General features: G+C 27.9%; 1 protein-coding gene across 1 annotated transcript in view; it reads left to right on the forward strand.

Moving 5' to 3' along the window:
- Window positions 1–21,667, forward strand: part of LOC107442117 (alpha-catulin) — a 262,498-nt gene that overhangs the window by 193,785 nt on the left and 47,046 nt on the right. Inside the window, exons 5-6 of the mRNA XM_071181077.1 lie at window positions 14,451–14,540; window positions 17,555–17,815. Coding sequence (XP_071037178.1) covers window positions 14,451–14,540; window positions 17,555–17,815 — 351 coding nt within the window. The remainder of the gene's footprint in view (window positions 1–14,450; window positions 14,541–17,554; window positions 17,816–21,667) is intronic.

Here is a 21,667-nt window from a genome sequence, read left to right on the forward strand (position 1 = left end):
TATATATATATATAAAGAATGAAGACGAAAGAAGAGACTTTTAAGAAAAAATATATTCTTCAATATTAAAAAATAAATAACAATAGAAAATTGAAACATTGAAGATTTTCGTGTCCTAAAAATATTTATGCATTATTTAAAAAAATATTACATTTTTTCCTCCAGATAAATTGTCATAAAATATGTCATATAATCAATATTAACTTCCATATTTTTGTAAATTTTTGACAGTTATTTATTAAATGCTGTCCTTGTAATTAAGTAAATTTTACTTTTGAAGCATCCCTCCCTAAATGCATGCCGAAGCATAATTTATCGACAAACTGCCAGATTTCATCCGATTATTGATCTGGTTGATAGTTTTATTGAATAAAGAGTCAATATTCAGTAGCATTTTATTCTACTTATCCCCTTGATATTCTGGAAATCAGAGCTATTCTAGTGTCTCAAACGAAAGTAGCTAATTTTTATTGATTAATGAATCTAATTGAAATACCAGACTTAAAATTTCACAAAAATAAACTGTTTTTAATTGGTTGATTTAAAGGCTGCTTGTTCATAGAAGAATTTGACATTAAAAATAGCAGAAGCATCTAAGTATAATAGCTGGGCAATCCTCAATGAAAACTCCTATTATGTGCCAAACCCCTGAAAAAGCAAGTGTGGCTAGTTTTGACTGTTAACTGGACATGACTGTCTGAGGTCTCTCCTCTTTTTTAACGGCGTAACAGATTCACCGGACAATTATCTTTGTAACTCCGGTCTTACAGTGAGTGTTGAGCATTTAGACGTGTGCCCTGCACTACTGATCTTTAATTGTACAGTTGAAAAATACAAGAGAGAACGTGCACTAATGTCATAGGTGCTATTGTTTGTAATAGTGTGCGGCATTTGTAAAATAAATATTACCTTAAATATAGTGTTAAATTAGCCTCTGCGTTATTGTGTTTTAAGAAAAAAAATGTCGTGTGTTTGAAATTTGATTTCTCGTGAACTATATTAAAAACTTACGAAGTTTTGTTTGGTTCTTGTGGGGTTGAAAGATTGAATATGTATAAACCAAATACACAATTTATTATAGCGTTCCATCTTTATAAAAGAATAAAATAAATATTCCACAAAACAAAAATTTTTTTCTTCGCATTTATCATGGAGTAATAGCTTAAAACTTGTGATAAGACAAGTTACCACAAAAAAGAAATATAAAAAATATTGTATTATTTTTTTAATTGAAATGGAAATAAATTGCTAAACAAATTATACTTATTGAAATTGTATACAGAAGTAAAGGTAAAAAATATTCAGATGTAGTAGCAAAATATAATTTTAAGAAAGTGATTATTGTTTTGTTAATTTCTCACCAATAAGGTAATTCGACATGAAATTTAACCAACTACACATATCGTATAAAAAATAGGAAATCGACATGGACTGCTGTATACATTATTCCACAAATTCATTACAGAAAAAAACATTCCACAAATAAACTCATTCTTTGCTAATTAATCTCTTTATCATAAAAGCAAAACAGTTACGGGATTTTGGCGTTGTGGAAGATTTCTGCAACTTTTTCGACGTTTTACTAATGAGTTTTTCGCCAAGTGTAATTAAATCTCTAAGTGAAAAGAAACGCAAATGGCGAAAAACATATTCAATGGTTTGAGGAAGTTTTTTATTCTAATTTTCTTGATTCGAATTCATAAATTAAAATATGGGTATCTAATGAAAAGTGTCCAAAATAAATACCTTAATTATCCTCGTAAAAAGGAAAGGAAATTTGAATTTCTCTTAGAGCCATGTGAGCATTAAATAATTATAATTAATGCGAAAAGAATGTAAAGTTATTTTGGAAATATGTGATATAAAATAGTTATATTACCGTTTTTGATTTAAAACATTTGCTGAACAGTTGAGTTTAGGAATTTTTTAATAACATTTATTTTATGAGAGCTAATTTGCACACGGTTCTGTGTTAATTGCAATTTTATTGTTTACCAATTCAAAACCCAACACTTTCACTAGATTAATAAATAATTACGAAAGAAAAGCATCTTAGCTTAACATATAATATTTTTTTAGTTCCAGTTGTCTTGATGAAATGAGGTTTGTGACATAAAATAATTATTTCAGAGTTTATTTTGATTGGTTAAATTAGTTTCAGTAATTAAATACGGGATTTGAGTAGGTATTCAAATTCTTTTCAGGGAAAGTTTAACGACTGAATAGTTTTACAAATATTCATTTCTTAAAGTTATGAGTTTCATAAAATTAATTTTATGAGACTTGTGAAAGTTTGAACCCTTTATAATTATTAAATAAGTTATAGAAATGAAATCTTTTTTTACCGCAAGAATATAAAAAATTTAATGCATTCGAATACAGTCAAAGACTAAATTTCGAAATAATTAGTCCAGATTATTTCTCTGCATGCATTTATTGTGTAGTTAAAGATGTTACTAAAACTTAATTTCTTTCTGTTAGTGGGGATGGGTTGATCAGAACACGCTCAACTCGTAAAAAAACGTTACTTTTTTAGCTTTGTTGGAAGCTTTAAATCTTTAATTTTATTTGATGACAGTGTTTATAAATAAGGAACTTAGGATGTAGACTATGCATTCGACACATTAATATTTGAAAAATTTACAGCAAATATCGTTATGCACTTAGCGAAAAAATTTACTTTTTTTTAATTTTTGCTGTAGAAATCTAAAATAATTGTTTGATCCGTTAGTGTGATGTCATTAATTGTGCTTTTATTACTACATAAGCATTTACGGAAAATTTCCAAATAAGAAGGACTTTTAGATATCAAGAAATATCAATTAGAAATACAGAAAAGACGAGAAAACTAACCATAAAGCTGGTGGTGTTCTAGGTAAAAAGTTATATTACGGAAAAATTGTTATTTTAATTTTCAATACTACTTCCCTAATTTAGGGTAACATAATACTCGAATACATTTAGTGAGATAAAAATGCAGTTATTTATGCAATTGCATTTTTATCTCACTAAAAATGCAATTGTTACTGAATTGCATTTTAATCTGATTATTTACGCAATGCTTTTATTTAGTCAATTTAATAATTATTTGGCCAGGAATTTGCCTAAAACTAGAGTTTCGGTACCGTAAATGATACATTGAATAAATTTATAATAAACTTACCGTACTGTATGGTAATGACATTTGTAGTAAAAAAAACAACAAAAAGAACCCCTAATTCGAGTTAAAATCGTATGTACGATATTTAAACCATTCATTTGGTATTTTTTCTGTTCATATGCTATAGGTTTGCAGAAAATTCTTGGTTTTAAGATTATAGTTCTTATTTCCACACGTTCAGTAAAAAATGCAAAACTGAAAAACAAGTTTGACTAAATAAAATGTTTTTATGCCATGATCTAAGGTATCATAATAAAATTACCAAACTTTAACTCATATTACATAACCAGATTTTATTGTTAATCTTTACCAAAATCATTACCAAAGTGCTTTGGTAAAAATATACCTTATCTCCCATAGAGTCAAAAACATGACAATGTTTACCATATTCTAATAATTTCTACCGACCTTTTTTTCTTAAAGTGTGAGAGCCAGACTTTTGCTGACAAAAGAATAAAACAAATAGCAACGTAGCGTTTGAGTCGATTTTCGGAATTATTAGAAGTTTATAAAAGCAAAGGTTGTACCGGATTCCTCAATACTGTTACAATGACTTTTATTTCAGATACCTATGAACATAACACGAATAAAATTTAAAATCATGGTTTAATCATACTATGGTTTCACCATATTAATATAAATAAAAAAGCTCTAAAACTGCTGAGTTAATGAAAAATGACAGTTCTTGATTGTAAAAAAAATAATCGATACTTTAATTATCCATAAAGTCTCTGATCTATAAAGCCTATTAATTATCTATTAAGTCAATCTGTAAAGTTTGAAACATTATTTCAACTTTTGTACCACTTCATAAGAAATGGTTGATCTATATAACTATATCTCAACCTCTAAGAATAACTTTTTTTTCTGAAACAAAACAAGAAGTTTTAATCGCGTAATGGTTTCTGAAATAAATTGACCATTCCCACTTCAAATTACTGCTTCATGTTCATTACGAACAGTTAAAGAACTCATTACGTACGACTGTGAGGCTCAATTTTCAGGAAACGCGGCAGTAATTACTACTTCGTGTGAGAACGTTTTCGCCCCAAAAAGTTGTAAAAGGGAACTTTTAAGAGTACAGATTCTAACCTTAACTTTTGATGTGGACTTTAAATGTCTGACAAAATTCACTTAATGTGTTTTGCAATCGTAGAATATTTCAATAAATTGGAGACTGAAGAATTTAATATTTCGAAACTGGAAGGAAGTTTTATTTAAGCTACTATTATTTAGAATCTTTGGTACTTATGGGTTATAGGCGACTACTGTTCCAAGTTGTCGTCAAATAGCAGGAACATTATTTCCGCAGACGATAAATGTGAGTTAAAACATCGCGATGCATTGGCAAGAAATATCGTGCTTTGTAAATATATCGCTAAGTTTTTTAAATTTAACTAATTTATTTTATTTTTTACATTATTGAAATACATTTAAATAAGACAATTTGATAACATTTTAGATTTTTTTTACTTAAATATTGAATTGCTAATTGTCCAAATATTTTACATTGTTAATGTCCGAACATTTTAATATTCTTCAAAAATTGTAGTTAAATATTAATTCTGCTTTTATGCCTTAACAAAGCGTTTATCTGTGTAAATAAAGGAATAATTGATTTTATATTTTTTACTCGTTTGTTAGAATTTCAAATTACAATAAAAAATTATTAGAAATTTAAGGAATTAATTTCAAGAAAATTTTACATCATTTGTCTTCTATTTTTGAATTTTGTTTCGCATTATTTTATTTATTTATTTTGTCATGACCAAAAAAATATAGAAATGAACATAATTAAAAAGAGACTTGAAAAAAAAGAGACTTGAGAAAAGAGCTTGAAAATAAAATTTTTCAATTTCAAATTGGAAAATTAAAAAAAAAATTATTAATTAATTTTTCTTTCCTTTTAAGAATTCACTTTTTTTCTTAGGTACGTAATTATAAGAGAAGTCTCATTTCCTATCCTTATTTAAAAGCCAGATTTTAGAAGGTGTAACTTCAGGTATTTTTCCTAACATTTTTCTTAATCAAACTATTTTTAAATACGTTAAACATTTAAAAATATGAATAAAATTGATTAATAGCTTTAGAATCGAAACGTTATATAAACTGAAAAAGATCTTCTAGCAACACCCAACCATGACCAAGCACTTAGTTCCATTTTCCAGGACTCCATTTTTAATCTGCCATATTAGAAATGCCGCATATTTTGCAACAGCCAGGCGACTTGGAGAGCGCCTGAGCTGGTATCCCTCTCTCCAAACTTCCACGACGCACCCAAGAAGAGAACGTTCAGCAACGACAGATTTAACATGCACATTGCTGCGTATGCACTATGATTGCGTATACACTACCGTTTCCAGGATCGAACTCACGATCCCTAGTTCTGTAACAGCTGTGAGAATGCTGCCTTTACCAACAGCGCCATTGACGCGTTCAAGACTTTGTTGGTACCATACACGAAAGAAATAATATTCAGGGTATATAAATGATATTTTATTCTTTAAGAAGTTAAACAGCTTTTTTCTTAAACAAATTATTTTCGGTCCATAAAAAAGGAGAAGAACTGATTCAACGAATAAAACTTAATTATAGTATAAGTCCAGAATTTCAGATTTGAAGTATTTCAAATTCACGTTTCTTTAACTAATTCACATGCTCAACCAACTATTTCAAATAAACCATTTGTCGATGGCAATAAGAAACCGATTTCTTAACTCTTTTTAAGATTTATCGTTTTATTAAGGTTTATGTCTCGACTTAGATTTATCTCTTAATATTTTTTTATAACCGTCGTTGAATAGTCGACCCGATTTTGAGTTTACGACTAACAATGTTCAATTCTGTGGTCTTACAAACTTGAACAAAATCCAGAAGACAAGGGAACTCATGGATCAAGTATTTGGAGAAAAATGCCTTTGTGGGGGACAATTTGAAGGAAGTAACCCGTATTTGAGTTACAGGGAGAGAAAAACAATGAAATCCTCCCACGGTTAGCTTGATGGCAAGGAGACTCTAACTCATGATTCGTCTACCACAGAGCTGTATTTTTTTCATCAGCACTGCTGGGTGTTAATCTCTCAATATTTATTGTGTTATCTCTTTAAACATTTTTACCTCAACCAATTTAAAAGTTGAACTAAATAGGAACTGGAGCTATAAGCGCCCCCTTGTGAGTTCTACAAGCATCTGGCTTATAATATTTAAATTGATAGATATAAATGAATTTAAAATAAATAAAAGCAAAGTTGAGAAGTGCTTTATGTGTCGTTAGCAACATCCATAAAATAATTAATTTGCTAAAATTGATCACACTTGCTTTAACCGATTTCGCCTAACACTTTTGTTAACAAGATTTTCAAATATATTATTTCCTCATAAATAAAACCTGCTTACTATATTGTTTTGAAAATTAGACTAAAAAATACATTTTTCTGATGAACTAAGTATCTTACTGGGTCAGAATAAAATTTGCAGATGCAACTAACAATATATTTTAACGAAACTTTATTGAGACAAACATCTAAAAATTAGGAATGTGTAAAGGAATTTATTTTGAACTTTGATAGCAAAATCACTATAATAGTGGTTTAAAACGATAACAAAAATTTCCCCAGAGCTTTGTTTTAATGCATGTTAAAGCTTTGATTTTTCGAAATTTTTTATTCATTAGTTAAAAGATAATAATTTAAATATTAATTATTTATGCGTAATTAGTTGTAAAATTTTAGGTAAAGCATTCAAATTGAAAGAAAGAATTTTTAAATAAATTTTTATCAGGTACACCAAAATATTGTTTAGAAAATGCTGTATGTTAAGATTGTAATTATAAATCAAGTTTAAGCTATTTTTCAAGTTTTAAATAAACCTGCCTCTCGATTATGACATTAATTATTAAAACGTTTAATTAAAATGTCGGAGAGATGTGGTTAATCATAAAAGCTTTCCTTAATTAATTTCAACAGCCCACTTCATATTTCAACCAAACATGTAGAGCAAGCGAAAAATCTTCTAAAATTGGAAATACCAGTTTCAACACTGGGTAAATCTTGAAGTTTTTAAAAGCTTTTAAATAATGCACTAAGCTATAAAGAGTGTGATTTTTATAAAGCGTGGATTCTTTGTTTGGCAAAGAAATTTCCCCGTTATCTTGTTATAACACTCTTTTTTCATTTTTTAATTAAACTGTGTAGACAATTTTTTCTTTTTTCTTTAACATCTGATTTAATTTTGTCAAAAAAATATTCAAAAATGTGTGGTAGAAATTTCTTATTACGCCGCATGTATGGTTTTAAAAAAATGTTGTTAATTTTTAATAGCCTTCAAAACTACATATATGATTTATCGTGTAAAGTAACACATTTAAAAACATACAAATTTCATACACTGTTAAAAATTTAGGAGCGCATTGCACCATATTATCACGAAATAATTGTAAAATATCGAAAATATCATGCTTTTAACACGGCATATACTATATTATCGACTATTATTGCATAAAATTATTAATTATTTGGCATCTTGATCTTAAATTGATTCATAGCTTAATTTAGCTCCTTATTAATGTTGTAAAGAAATTTTAATGATATCGTGGTTCAAAATACTGATAGTTTTAACGTTTAACCCAATTTCGTTTTTAGGATTTTTCTACAGGATTGTTCCTAGTGAAATAGGGTGCAGTAAAAAGAAGCAGGATTTAAGATAATTTTATGAGAAATGAAAGTGAAAAAAAGAAAACAAATAAAAGAAAAATTTAAGAGAATAACATTATACTATCGTTTTTTTGTTGTTTTTTTTTCAAGAAAAAAAGGTTTTTGTTAGATTTTAAATTTTCTGTCCAGAAAATGGAGTTATGGACGGCTGCATGGAAACTAATTAATGTTTGTCGATAAAAATTGAAAATTACAATGCTAAAATAACATTAAAAAACACTTAGTATTATAGATGCACTTAGAGACACTTAAAAAAGTATGATCAGACTACCAAATTACTGTAAAATGTACCACGTTTTTCGTTCTATGGGATCACCAAAATGCTCCATAATTTTACCGACACAGTCATGCACTGACATTTATTAAAATCAACAATAAAATATGATTTTACAATGTGTGATAAAATTTGGAAAATCTTATCATGATACTTAAGAGCATGGCATAAAAACTATTTATTCGGTTAAATTTGCTTCTCAGTTTTTTCTTTTGTACTAAATTTTATGGTTATAAGAGCTATAATTTTGAAAACCACTATTTCCTGTAAACCGTTACCATATGAGCGGAAAAAAATATCAAACCAAATAAGTGATTCAAAATATGATACCGCAAGTTTACCATAATACGTATCGTTAGCATTTTATAACCAAACCTATGTTTTTTCCCCTAGAAACTTTGTCACCTTACAGTACAGTAGTTTTACCAGAATTTTTTTCTCAGTGTATGTTACCCTATAACCAACAAAAATTCATTTAATAATTCATAAATGGAGTTCTGTGCATAACTATGCTTAGGAAGATGATCCTAACAGATCCTAACTGTATCTTAACTCTAACAGAACTTTTTTCTCCCTGTATGTTACCTTCTAACCCACACAAGTTTATTCATAATTAATAAAAGGAATTCTGTGCATAACTATGCTTAGGAAGATGATCCTAAAATATCCTAACTGCATCCTAACTCTAACAGTACTTTTTTCTCCCTGTATGTTACCTTCTAACCCACACAAGTTTATTCATAATTAATAAAAATAATTCTGTGCATAACTATGCTTAGGAAGATGATCCTAAGAGATTCTAACTGTATCCTGTCTATAACAGAATTTTTTCTCCCTGAATGTTACCTTATAACCCCCACAAATTTATTTATAATTAAAAAGAGAAATTCTGTACATAACTATGCATAGAAATTCGTTTATATTTATCTCGCATTAACTTTCCCTACCTATCAAAAAGTGAACTCTTCCACTAAGCTCTCCTACGACTTGCCATGTTTGAGAAAAATACTCTCTACTGAAGTTTCAGTACAATATAAACTCTTAAATAAAACGATAAGCTAGGATATTATACTTTATCCGAAAAAAAGACAGTAATTTACCGACAAATTTTTATTTATTCATATATTTTTATATTGATGATTATGCAAATCATCAAGTCAATTGAAAAAGTTGGAAATTGTCTTGAAAAACCACATTGATATAAAATAAGTTTCCTACACTCAGATAGAATTTTAAAATGTTTTTGACACACGAGTCTCGTATTATAAAATGTAACGTTCAAAATTTTACAAGTTCTAAATTTGAAAAAAAAAACCTGAAGTTGTTTTTCCTAAGTTTTTGTTCTTGCATTTATAATACTGAACAATTTCAATTCATAAGAATCAATTAAATGCAGTCAAAAATTAAAGCAAGCAAATCATGTTTTATTTTTAATATATCTTTTGCTACACAATTAATTGCACAGAGAAATCATTTCTAATTCAAGTAAGGCTTAAAATAGTTTAAGTTGTTATGTAGTATAATGTTACAACAAAATAATAAATAATCAAATTTAAAATAGACTTCCTATATTTTTGCATTAAAGTTAAAAATAATAATAATACTTTTCTCGCTCTTAAAATTACATTATTATAAACTATCAGAAACAGAATACATTTTCCGATATTTCATAAAGATATCTTCATTCAAGAATTTTACTAGTATGTAAATTTTTAAATTATTAAACACATTAAAAGTATGATAAGCCTTTATTAACTTTATTTAAATGGGGTTGGTTCTTACTCTCGATAAAAAGTTTTCTCATTATCTCGTTCGGATATTTTTTACTGCTTTTTCCGGATATTTTTTTTACTAAATTATCCATTTTTTACTTTTATTAGCTTACTACTTTTATTAGCTTGTAACTCATTTTTGGTTTGTTACGTGTGTATATTTTTAATCTACGCTACGATGCATGGTAATACTGCATTTTCAAAAGTAAAGCAATTTCAGAAAACGTATATCGCATTTAGTTTTTGCAGTTAAATCTTAATTTTTTTTTCTTGAAGGAAATGAAATAAGACAAAAAATTATTGAAAAAAAACTATGGAAATTATTTCTGAAATCTACTCTGATCATATTTTTTGTGATTAGTATTTGGCATTATAAATTAATGTAATTACAAAAATATAAAATTATAGATTAGTTATATGCATTCAATTGTAACAATTTAGAGTGTGCACTTACTGAGGCTGTTATAAAATATGAAATTAAATAAATGCGTTCTATAATTCAGTTTTCGCACGTGTTTTTATTGTACTAAAACTCGTTAAAAAATGTTTTTGGCGCTAAAATTTTTAATTCGATTCTATTTTCGCAATTAATGATGGCATATACTAAAAAATTTCCTCACACATATCATTAACTGTTATTAATCTTCATTCGGCCAATATTTTAATTTAAATGCAACAAAATTACAGTTAAAAAAATACAGCTCGATTTGTTTAAATCTTCCTACATTAAAAAATCGGAAATGTCGAGACAGCTATTTTTGGTGTTTTACTTTACACTTTGTCCCGATATGTAAAAACTGTAAGACTTTGAAAATTTAAATTAAGATTATGGGTAGAACAGTGTACAGTGAATACGATGCAAATAAGAAATTTCCTCACACATATCATTCACTGTTATTTATCTTCATTCTGCTAATATTTTAATTTAAATGCAACAAAATTACAGTTTAAAAAAATACAGCTCGATTTGCTTAAATCTTCCTACATTAAAAAATCGGAAATGTCGACACAGCAATTTTTGGTGTTTTACTTTACACTTTGTCCTGATATGTAAAAACTGCAAGACTTTGAAAATTTAAATTAAGATTATGGGTAGAACAATGTACAGTGAATACGATGCAAATGAGAAATTGATATTTGATTAACTGTTAAACTTGTAGTAAAAAAATACTAAAACGTCGATCCCTCTGTAAGCTATAAAATGCTACTACAGAATTGAAATTTGACGTGATGAAAGAGTTATTTTTTTAAAAATCTTAACACGAGTAACTTTTAACTTATAACTTTCGAGCAAACTAGAATTAACTTTTTTTTTAATTCTAGTTTGCTCGAAAGTTATTACATCTTCAATTAATTTTTCGTGAAATTTTGTCCCCAATTTTTTCTTTAAATGATGACTATTTATTCATTATGTAAAAGATAAAAAAGATCTCTCTCGAGATTTTCACTATATAAGCTCGCTTTTGATTTGATGACAATAGTAACAACTAAAATATGAACAAATATAACAAAAAATAATAAATTGGGAGATTAGTTATCGTCAGAAAGCAGTTGTATTGGCACATTTGCGTTAAAATTCGCACTTTTGACGCAATTGTAATGATATGTTTAAAAATATAAAAGGCTCAAGAGTGTTTGCAATTATTTCTAATTTGAACTGTTATGTGATATGAGGTTATCGTTAGATATTGTTAAAAAGTAAAATTACTTCTTATTGTGTTGCACCATCTGTAATTCTTAGTTTAATTTTTTTTCAAGTAGAGTTGATTATTTTTTTTAATACAGTTCTTTTTCAATTCATGATTAACATATTAATAAAATATGCTTACATATTAAAATTATATAAAATTTATTTTATGAACAGAATGATATTTTTCGATAGAGTTTTAAGAAGAAAGAACAATGTTAACTGTAGTTTATTTTCGTCTAATCAAGACGATGGGTTGGGTTTTTTGAACTTAAATAAAAATTTGCAATACCATTTGAGTTTAATGTTTTTTTTTTTTTTTTAAGTAATCTAAAAAAATCTACATGTCAAAGATTGTTAAAGGGGAAATTAGACAAACTTTGCATGCTATTTAAGTGCAATTCTATAATCGCATTTTTCACAAATAAAAATTTATTTTTTACTATTCTATATTCCTTTCCTTCATAATTAACAATGAAAGCTGTAATATAATAACATTCAATTCAATTTAAGGCGAATAATGCTTTTCAAAATTATGTCCAAAATAAAATTCTTTGGGTTAAGGTGCCATGACAATTTTGCGATGAAATATTTCGAACACTAAAAGTGTGATTGACGAGTTATTTCCTTTGAAGTGACGTAAAGCGAATAAAGGTGGATTCTGTCAAAGTTCGCTTTAAAAAATGATCGTGAGTTCGAGCATCAGGATATCATAAAACGCAGTTAAGATGAAATGGAATTTGACGCGCTTTTACGAGACTCTTCACTTGATTTACAACCTTTTCTGCTAGATTAAAAACATATTTCTGTGAAGGCATCCAGAAAATATACCATAGACAGAGTTAGCATAGACAAGCATGGATATAAATAGATATGTAACAATTTAGATTTGAAGAAGATGCGCTAATCCTTTAGAGTATAATTCTATATAAAACATATTTTTCATATTTCCTTCATCATTATTTTGTAAATATTTAAATCGAAATAAAGGAAAAAAATTGTGATCACATTGTTACGATCACTGGTTATCCACTGGTCAAATGTTTTTTTTTCTTTTTTTTTTCAAGTAAACTTTCATGCACACCGCAACATTTAAAGTTATGGGTTGCAGTGACTTTATGGCTATATATATTAAAATAGCCCCCAATACAGCATTTTTAAATAAGTTAATCATATAAAGAGTATAAAAACTCACCAATTTAATGCGTAACAAAATTAAAGTAAAAAAAGAATTTAAAGAAAACTTCTAAAAAAATTATCAATTCGAAGCGGTCGCCGTAGCACCGCGTTCAATGACAACGCATGCACACTGTTTACTATTGCTCTTGAACACTGTTGAAAAGTGTGATGACGTCCAAATAAGGTGCGCACGCCATCAAACTGAAAACAACACCCATTTTACCAATGGGTAATATTATGTTTAACATTTTAATAATTTATGGTTATGAAATACAGCATAAACGACCAGTGTCTTTTTCGGCGTTGAACGTACCATGTTCTAAGCACGACTCACTTCCAAATAATACTTTTTCAAATTTACACTTATTTGCAGTAATTTAGTTCTAAGAAAAACTGTTGTTCATCATTGAAATTTATTCAGTTTACCGAATCAATTATTGATGAATTTTTGAGTATGAATGAAAAAAAAAATCAAACTACTTTCATGGATTTTATTTCTTAGTATAAATATAATTCAGGTCATCTAACAGATTTTTTTACAACTCTTAGACTGTTTGTTTTAATAATTAAAAAATACCAAAATACATTTTTGCTTGTAAATAAAGCATTAGAAAAAAAAATGCATGAAAGGGTCATCGGTGCATCAAGGGATAAGAAAAACCAAACATTTCTTCCAATTAGTATACTTTAAGATTTGTTAAATGTTTCATTTATCATTTGTTTATTGTTTTTTCTCATTCTAGCTTAACGTAGTCAATTTCTATTAGTACAAACACTGAAAAACTTTTAATGAGAAAATCATTTTTTGTTTTTCTAAAAAACTTATTTAAGGACTATATATAAAGAACTATCACTTTTACAATTTTTCAAGTGTGTAATTTTTCAAATTTTAACTTATTAATCGTTTATCTTAAATGCAAGTCTTGCGACACCTAAACGTTTTAAGTCCTATTATTTTATTCTGATAATTAAAGATGTAGATAAAACGTTTGAATGTCATTAATTTAAGGTTTTTCAATCTATGTAACTGGATCCTATTACCTGGGGAAAAGTATAAAATGTCTAAGCTTTATTAAATAGACGGTTTTAGTATTATCTGGATTAGTTTTAAAAAATTGGTATCATGTTTAAGTTGGAATTACTGACTTTGATATGAAGACAAATGAGACTGCCAACAGAGCAGGTTATAAACTGTTTGTGGAGCTTAGTACCAAACAAACAATTCCAAACAAATAATTGCATTTTGTGGATTTTTTGTTATTTCTTAAATTCTATATTTTTGTTAACTTTTGATGTGTTTCACTTGAAAAAGCAAAATAAAAGAATGCGGATCTTCTGTTTGACTTAAACAATATAAATTATTAAAATTACGTTTTTATAGTAAGTCCGTGGAAAGAAATATCCCCAAACTTTTGAATAATTCTTTCTAGGGTATTTACTTGCTCGCTAATGCAAAATAATAAGATAATAGTTTACTCTTAAAATATAAAATAAATCAAAAAAAAGTTTGTCTTTTGTTTGTTTTCTGAAAAAAATGTTTAAAAAATGTCAAAAAAGGACAATATACTTTTTTTGATTTTGGATCAGATAATATATAGGTGCATGTATTGAGCTTTTAAGCATGAGAGGTGGAAATATGTGTGTAATAGATATTGATTTATTTTAGGACATAAATAATGAAAGGAGAAGAGCACAGATGGCTGCCGCTCGGCAAGTTTTAGAAAGATCTACAGCATTGTTACTTACAGCATCGAAGGTAATTTTCCTTTTTTTTAAAAATATTATGCTCCATATTTGCTTGAAATCTCGGAAACTTTGTCAGTTTCATAAAAATAATTTAGGCTACTTTGAAATGATCCTGGAACCGTTCCGGACAGGTGCGCAACTTTTTCCTCGTAATGGAAATAACTATTTTCCATATTGTAATTTTTTTGGAATTAGCTACACTGTCAAAAATCATATTTAAAAAAAAGAAAGAAAAAACTGGTGAAATGTCTCTATTGAAGAGTATCCGCGGGCCTTGGAAACTTAAAAAAGTGGTGAGAAAAAACAAATGACTGTCGATATTTTAATATCTTTGTTATCAACTCATCTTAAAATTTTAGACCGAACGCATACGAGTTTGAATATTTTGCGCAGCTAAATTTTCAAACTCGTATTTGATATGTAAACTAAATATTCGTATTTGTATCGTATTTGGTAAATAAATTTTCAAGCTCGTACAAATGGTAAAGTTTAACATGATTTACTTGGTAGATAAAAAATGATCTATTCTATTGTATATTTCAGATTCTTTTTTTAATTTTTTCTAAATCTGTATTGTTCTGCTATAGCTCTAAAACTCTTAATTACACTAAGTATGTTGGAAAAAAAACTGAACCTTTCTCAAGTTGTTGAAATTTGTTTTGCACATAATTGAAATATTTTGAATTTCGTGAACAAAATTTTGAGTTTTGAACTTCTTTTGTACTTCCTAAACAAAATTTTTTATCATATAATAATCATATTTTTGTCTAACAAACATATAAAACAGAATTTCGAGTTAAATCACAAAATAATTTTTATTTTTATTTTCAGCAGGACGCTTGATGCTAATTGTGCATCAATTAATTACTTGTAATGAAAAATTTAAACTTTTTACGTCAAATAAAGTAAATGTAAATCTGGCGGAAGTAAAACTTTTTAGGTCCAGTTTTCTTTCGTTTTCTTTTTTTTAATTTAATTTTTTCGGAACAATCTTTAACATTATTTCGTTTCACAAATGTCTCGTTTATCAAAACATTAAAAATGGAAACGTATTCAATAGTGTTGATAAAGTTTAGGGAGTTTAAGTTTTTTTCATAGATGTGTATGTTAGAGAGACTTAGAAAATTTCAAAAAACTGAATATATTTTTTAAACTTTTGAGAAATAATATGCTAAATTACTTTAATTTATTATTAATACTCCAGTTAATTTTATTTAAAAAGTCTTGTTATTTTTCATTGAAATTACGAACTTTATGTTTATTTTGTTACTTAATCTATCTTAAAATACGTTTCAATAAACCCAAATCACGAAACCTAATTGTTTAAATGTTGATTTTCAAACCTAAATTTTTTATTGTTACTTTACATTTCTGAATTCGAAAAATTAAAGATTTTTTTTTATGTTTATCCTTATAGAAATACAATTTTTATGTTTTTATGCATAAAAAAGAAGGTAAGGCGGCTGATGCGCAGTGCTGACCCCATTGCAACAATCATGCCATTGGCTACGCAATTATGGAACCTTAACCTCCATGAACCCCTGGCTCATAACGAGCAGTTGCAGCGATTTACTTTAAAAATGAAACTATATGTTCATTTTTAAAAATCTAAGTATTTCATGATTTTTGCAAACAAATAAGAATAGCAAACACGTGAGCATGGTAAAGATTTTTTTGCCTGCTTAAAATGTTATTTATTATTTTCGAAAAAAACGACTCCCTATTGCAACGATTTTCATTTTCGTTTCGGCTATAATGCAACCCACAATGATCTAGCATCATTTGTCAGAACCTCAAGTTTATAAATGAAAATAATTAGCAGCATATGAATGTACTAACCATATAAATATGCTAACCAAAGATAGACTACTCCTGGTAATATTTAATAAGAAGAATGATACTTTTTATGAATAATAGATTTAAAACTGTAGATTTTATGTCGAACTGTTGAATTCTCAGGCCTAGAGTGGTATCGAGTCTAGTACGGAATTTATTTTTTTTGTTGCATGTATAATCTGAAAATAAATACAGTACGCTGAATTATAATTCTAGACAAAGAATTGTTATAACAGTCGAGAATAGTAATCAGAGAAACATAATTCTTTATTCCGGAATTTGGTCATTTTATTTAAAATTGAAAAGCTTGGTGAAAAATACTGATGCAGTTTTTTTTTTATAAATACATATCCTTATCGTAAGTTATTCAATATATTTTGTTCAGGGTTCAGGTTAAGTTCATTGTTCACTTCAGGTTAAAAATGATTTTTTTTTAATATCAACCAATTTCAATGAAAATTTCATAGACTGTGAATAAGGCATTTAGAAAGATATTCCCAAAATTTGAAGCAAAAATATCAATTTGTTAAAAAGTTATAATTTTATTAATAATTTATCCGCAAGTTAAATTACAAAATGTTCCTGGCACATGAGTTTTTATCATAGCTGTTTGAAACTCATTTATATTACAGTTTGAATAAGTATAAATAAAATTGGATATGCTTGAACAACTCAGCACTTAATTTTAAACAAATAAAAAATCAAACTATCATAATCTTCATATAATTTTTAAAAATTGAAATTAAAAAGCAATTTAAAGAAATTTAAAAACTATTCAATCTGTATTCAGCTTTTATTTATATCATATTGGTTACGGAACATTATAATAATCATATATAATTTAATAATTAAATATTTTTTTTATATTGCTATTTTTTAAAAAAAAGGAATTTCATAAAATAACTAAAATATGAGATAAATTATGGTTTATTGTTTGGATATAAATTTAAATACAGATTTCAAAAAATCATTACTTCTGACAAAATGTAACTCTTGGATATGTGACTACGGACTCGGACAACGTAATCATTCCACGGAAACTTACGGTTTCGTGGAATACCATTTGGAAACAACTACATTATCAATTGCTGATCAATTGTTGATTTGATCAGCAATGATCAATTGCTGATTGATCAATTGATCAATCGCTGATTTTTTTTAAAAAAAAAATTATTTTTATTTTTCAAGGCATGCCTGAGACATCCTGATTGTGACACAGCCCGAGAAAATCGAGACACGGTGTTCTTGCAGATGAGGCGCTCCATGGATGTTATCCATTTTGTTGTCAAAGAAGGAGTTATTCCAGAATTAGCGGGGACGACGAACAATGGGGAGCCCAGAAGGAACCATGGTATCCATCGGCGAAGTAGGGCCCACCATTACAATCATACAAGAGGGGAGGAGATGGAACAGTGCCTCACAGTGTGCAACGCCATTAAAAAATTTGAGGTATTTTTGATTCAAAAGCTGTCCAAGTAGTGATATCAATTTCAAATTGATACATGAAATATTCTGGATTTAGTTTTGTTAATTTATATAATTTAATGACTCATAAACAAATCAATGTAAAGTGTCGCTACTATGATATATGTCAAACATAAACGAATAGTGTTATTCCTTCCGTTTTTGACTCAGTACACACGGTAATTAGTAAACAAACCATGTAAACTCGCCATAACCGAACGGTATGGTTCATTACCAAACAATTCCATTCTTTCCAAAGAGGTATCGGTATAAAAGATGGCTTTCCGTATTTAATTTAAATTATTTGTTATTTTAATTAGTCCAATCAAACCATGTAACGTGTCATAACCAAACGCTAAACCGTGACTTATAAACAAATTGTGTTATCCATTCCAATGAGGAGCCACTATAAACGGTAAAATTAATATACTCTGTTGCAAGTTAAGAAAAAACCATTATCTCGATGAATAGAGCCTGCTTGCATCTAAATGTACGTCAAATGGATGCCAAACTCCCAGCGTGAACTCATATCACCATCGCCAACTCTTTAAACGACGTTGCATAGCCTACATTTGCTTGCTTTCTCAAATTGTGTGAGATGTGGAAAACAAAACGTATTGAATAATCAATTGAGAAGTAATAAGAATTAATAAAAATGATATCTAAAAATCGTAACAAATATACGTCTTTCAATTCGTATTTATAAAAAAAAACTGATGCAAGAATGATAAATATTGTTTCTTGGACATCCATAGTGAAACAAAAGCAAAAATTCCCTATCTCGCATTTGATTTGTAAAAGGCAGGCCAGCATAAGACCCGTGCCAGTTTTAGTGGTTCAATCAAATCTACATGAAATTGCAAGGTCATATAGTTGTTTCTTCTTCAATGACGAATGTTCATTTTTTATCGAAATATGTAGTGATGTCTATGATTGAAGTAAGAGTTTGAAACTATAACATTTTTTTTTATAATTTTACGATATTTATCGTAAAAGATGGCACGAATTAAATTTCTGTTTGACGTGTTTAAATTTTAAGATTCTTTAAATTGTTATAAAATCTTATTTGTATAATTTGATAACGGAATTATATGCAATAGCGGATGATTACTTAAATCATATTCCGCAATGCTCCTTTCTTAACTTGCAACGAAGTATAACTTTAATTTTAAATAATTTTTAATTTTAATTACTCATAACCAAACCATATAAAATATTCATTGTACTAAAATGAGCTGAGATCTTTAAAAAAAATACGGAAAAAAAAGCAAATTTATCGTACTATATATGGTAATGACATTTCTGAAAAAAAAAACAACATAATTCTGGTTATACGGTATATAAATAAAGGTATAAATACGGTGGAAAATATACGGTGGAAAATATACGGTATTTAAACCAATCATTAGGTAGCTTTTCCGTTTAACAATGTTAATGGTAACAATTAATTATAATTCTGGTTTCCAATTAGTCTGGTTTCCAATAATTAAAAGTATAGTTTTTATTATCTTACATTTAGCAAAATAATATAAAACTGAAAAGTAAATTTATCAAATAATTAGTTTTTATGCCATGCATTTAGATATCATAATAAAGTTACAATCTTTTACCTCATATACCAAATTTAGTCACACATTATGTAACAATATTTACCTGTTAATTTTAGTAAAAACAGTACGAAGCGCTTAGATAAAAATTACAGAGTTCTTCCGTGTTCCCATAGAGCCAAAAACATGGTAAATTTTACCATGGTAGTTTTGACCATACTTTTTTACTCAATGAAGCTTCATATTTTCAATCGATTTAGATATTCAACTTAGAAAATTTTATTGAGTAGCTGGATAGAGTTAAGTTCCTTCAAAAAATCAACAATGAAAAGTAATTTTAAAAAAAATAAAATTGAATAAACCAATGAAAATTATTTTTAATGTAGCATTTTATAAATGTAAACAAACATTATCACGAAAGGCAGAGTAATTTTTTCCGTGGCTTTATCGAATGTTTTCCAGTTCCATCGCCTATGGTAACCATGAGGAATATTCAATGAGATAGCTGATAAGTTATTATTTAAGGAGGGGAGTATTCCCTTCTAAGGCTTTTAAAGCCTTTGATCCATTTAGCCATGTATTCGACCATTTATTCATGATTTTACTATTCTAATTATCTCGACTAATACGCATTTGATGGTTTAGATTCTGCAGAGTAGTTAAATACGTGTACATTATTGTCTAGGGTGTGTTTGAATGTATAAAGAGACAGATTAAATGAGATAAGTATAGTCATCAAATGTAATAAGAGTTTAGAAGCGAAACTTTATTCTATTGACGTGTGCTCTTGATTAACAAAATCTTTGAAATAGATAGTCGAAAATTAATTTTTTATTGTTTAAAGGATTCAGATCTAATAAAACAGGCAAGTTTTCAGTCGTTTTTATTCTATTTAAACGCCTATTTTTAACTATAATTATAAAACACAATTTATAAATAAAATCATACAAATATTTATGATAAATATATATAAAAAAAATCTCGAAGTTTTTTCTTTAAAGGGAAGCCCAGGGCATATAGGAATAGTTTTCAATTTTTTTCCCGGAGCATCTACACTCATATGCTTTTAATGCAATGTCATTTGCTTTTATACTCCGTTGCAGCTTAAAAAAAACCATTTCGGTATAAGATTTAAGTAATCATCCACGAATGCACAAAGTTCTATTTTATTTCGTTATCAAATTCTACAAATATACTTTCAAAACTGCATAAAAGTTAAAAAAAAAACTATATACACGTCAGACAGAAATTTTATTAGTGCTATCTCTTACGATATATATCATAGAATTATTAAAATAATGTTATAGTTTCGTATTCTTTCTGGAATGCTAGATTCGGCGACACATTTTGATAAATAAGGAGAATATTGGTTCTAAAAAAAGAAATAACTATATGGCGTTGTAAGAGCATTAGATTTGATTGAACCACTAAAAATTGTGTATCCCGTTTTGACAGGCTCTTAACAAATCAAATGCGACGTAAAGAATTTTTTACTTTTGATTCGCTGTAGAAGAAAATCATCTGCTGGAAACAATATTTATTATTCTTTAATTAGAAAGTATTATTCAAGAAAACAATAATTTTTATTCAATAAGTTATGTTTTGCTCATTTCACATCAGAAAGCAAGTAATAAGAGGCTGCGCAATGTTTAATTAGTTGGCGATGTTGATATACTTTCAAGCTGGGAGCTTGGCATCCATTTAGCGTGCACTTAGGTGCCAACTGGCTCTCTTCATAGAAATAATGGTTTTTTCTTAACTGGCAACAGATTGTAATGCTCTTATGCTTCAGAATGCATAAACATTGAATTTTTAAAAATAAGATTAAAACTATTTATTATAAGTACAAAAAGAAGGAAGATGATTATGAATATTTTAAGTATACTAGGAGGTTTCGCCCACTGCTCGCTGGCGCTCGCCAACCCCCGGAACTGCTTTCGCAGTTCATTTCGGATTGCTTCGCAATCCGATGCTCGCTTTGCTCGCGCATTGGATACGTTCTTAACGTCTAGCTTTTGTATGCTTTTTTGAACACTGAAGTTCCGAAAACTTTAACTGTAGAAAATTACCTGTGCATTTCAATATTAATTTGAAATTGCAAACAGTTCACATATTTTTTTTAATCACACTATTCTAAATTTCAGTTGTTGAGAAAAGTAACTGTTGTAAGTTTTGTTTTAAAGTCTTTCCCACAAAAGGGCTAAAGCCATGTGTTGTAAAACAATATGAAATAGTAGTCTGCCACTGAACGCCGGATGTAAAGCATCGGCTTCGATGAAGATAATTTTGT

This window comes from Parasteatoda tepidariorum, chromosome 5, assembly GCF_043381705.1.
Source record: "Parasteatoda tepidariorum isolate YZ-2023 chromosome 5, CAS_Ptep_4.0, whole genome shotgun sequence".
Classification (NCBI taxonomy): Eukaryota; Metazoa; Arthropoda; class Arachnida; order Araneae; family Theridiidae; genus Parasteatoda; species Parasteatoda tepidariorum.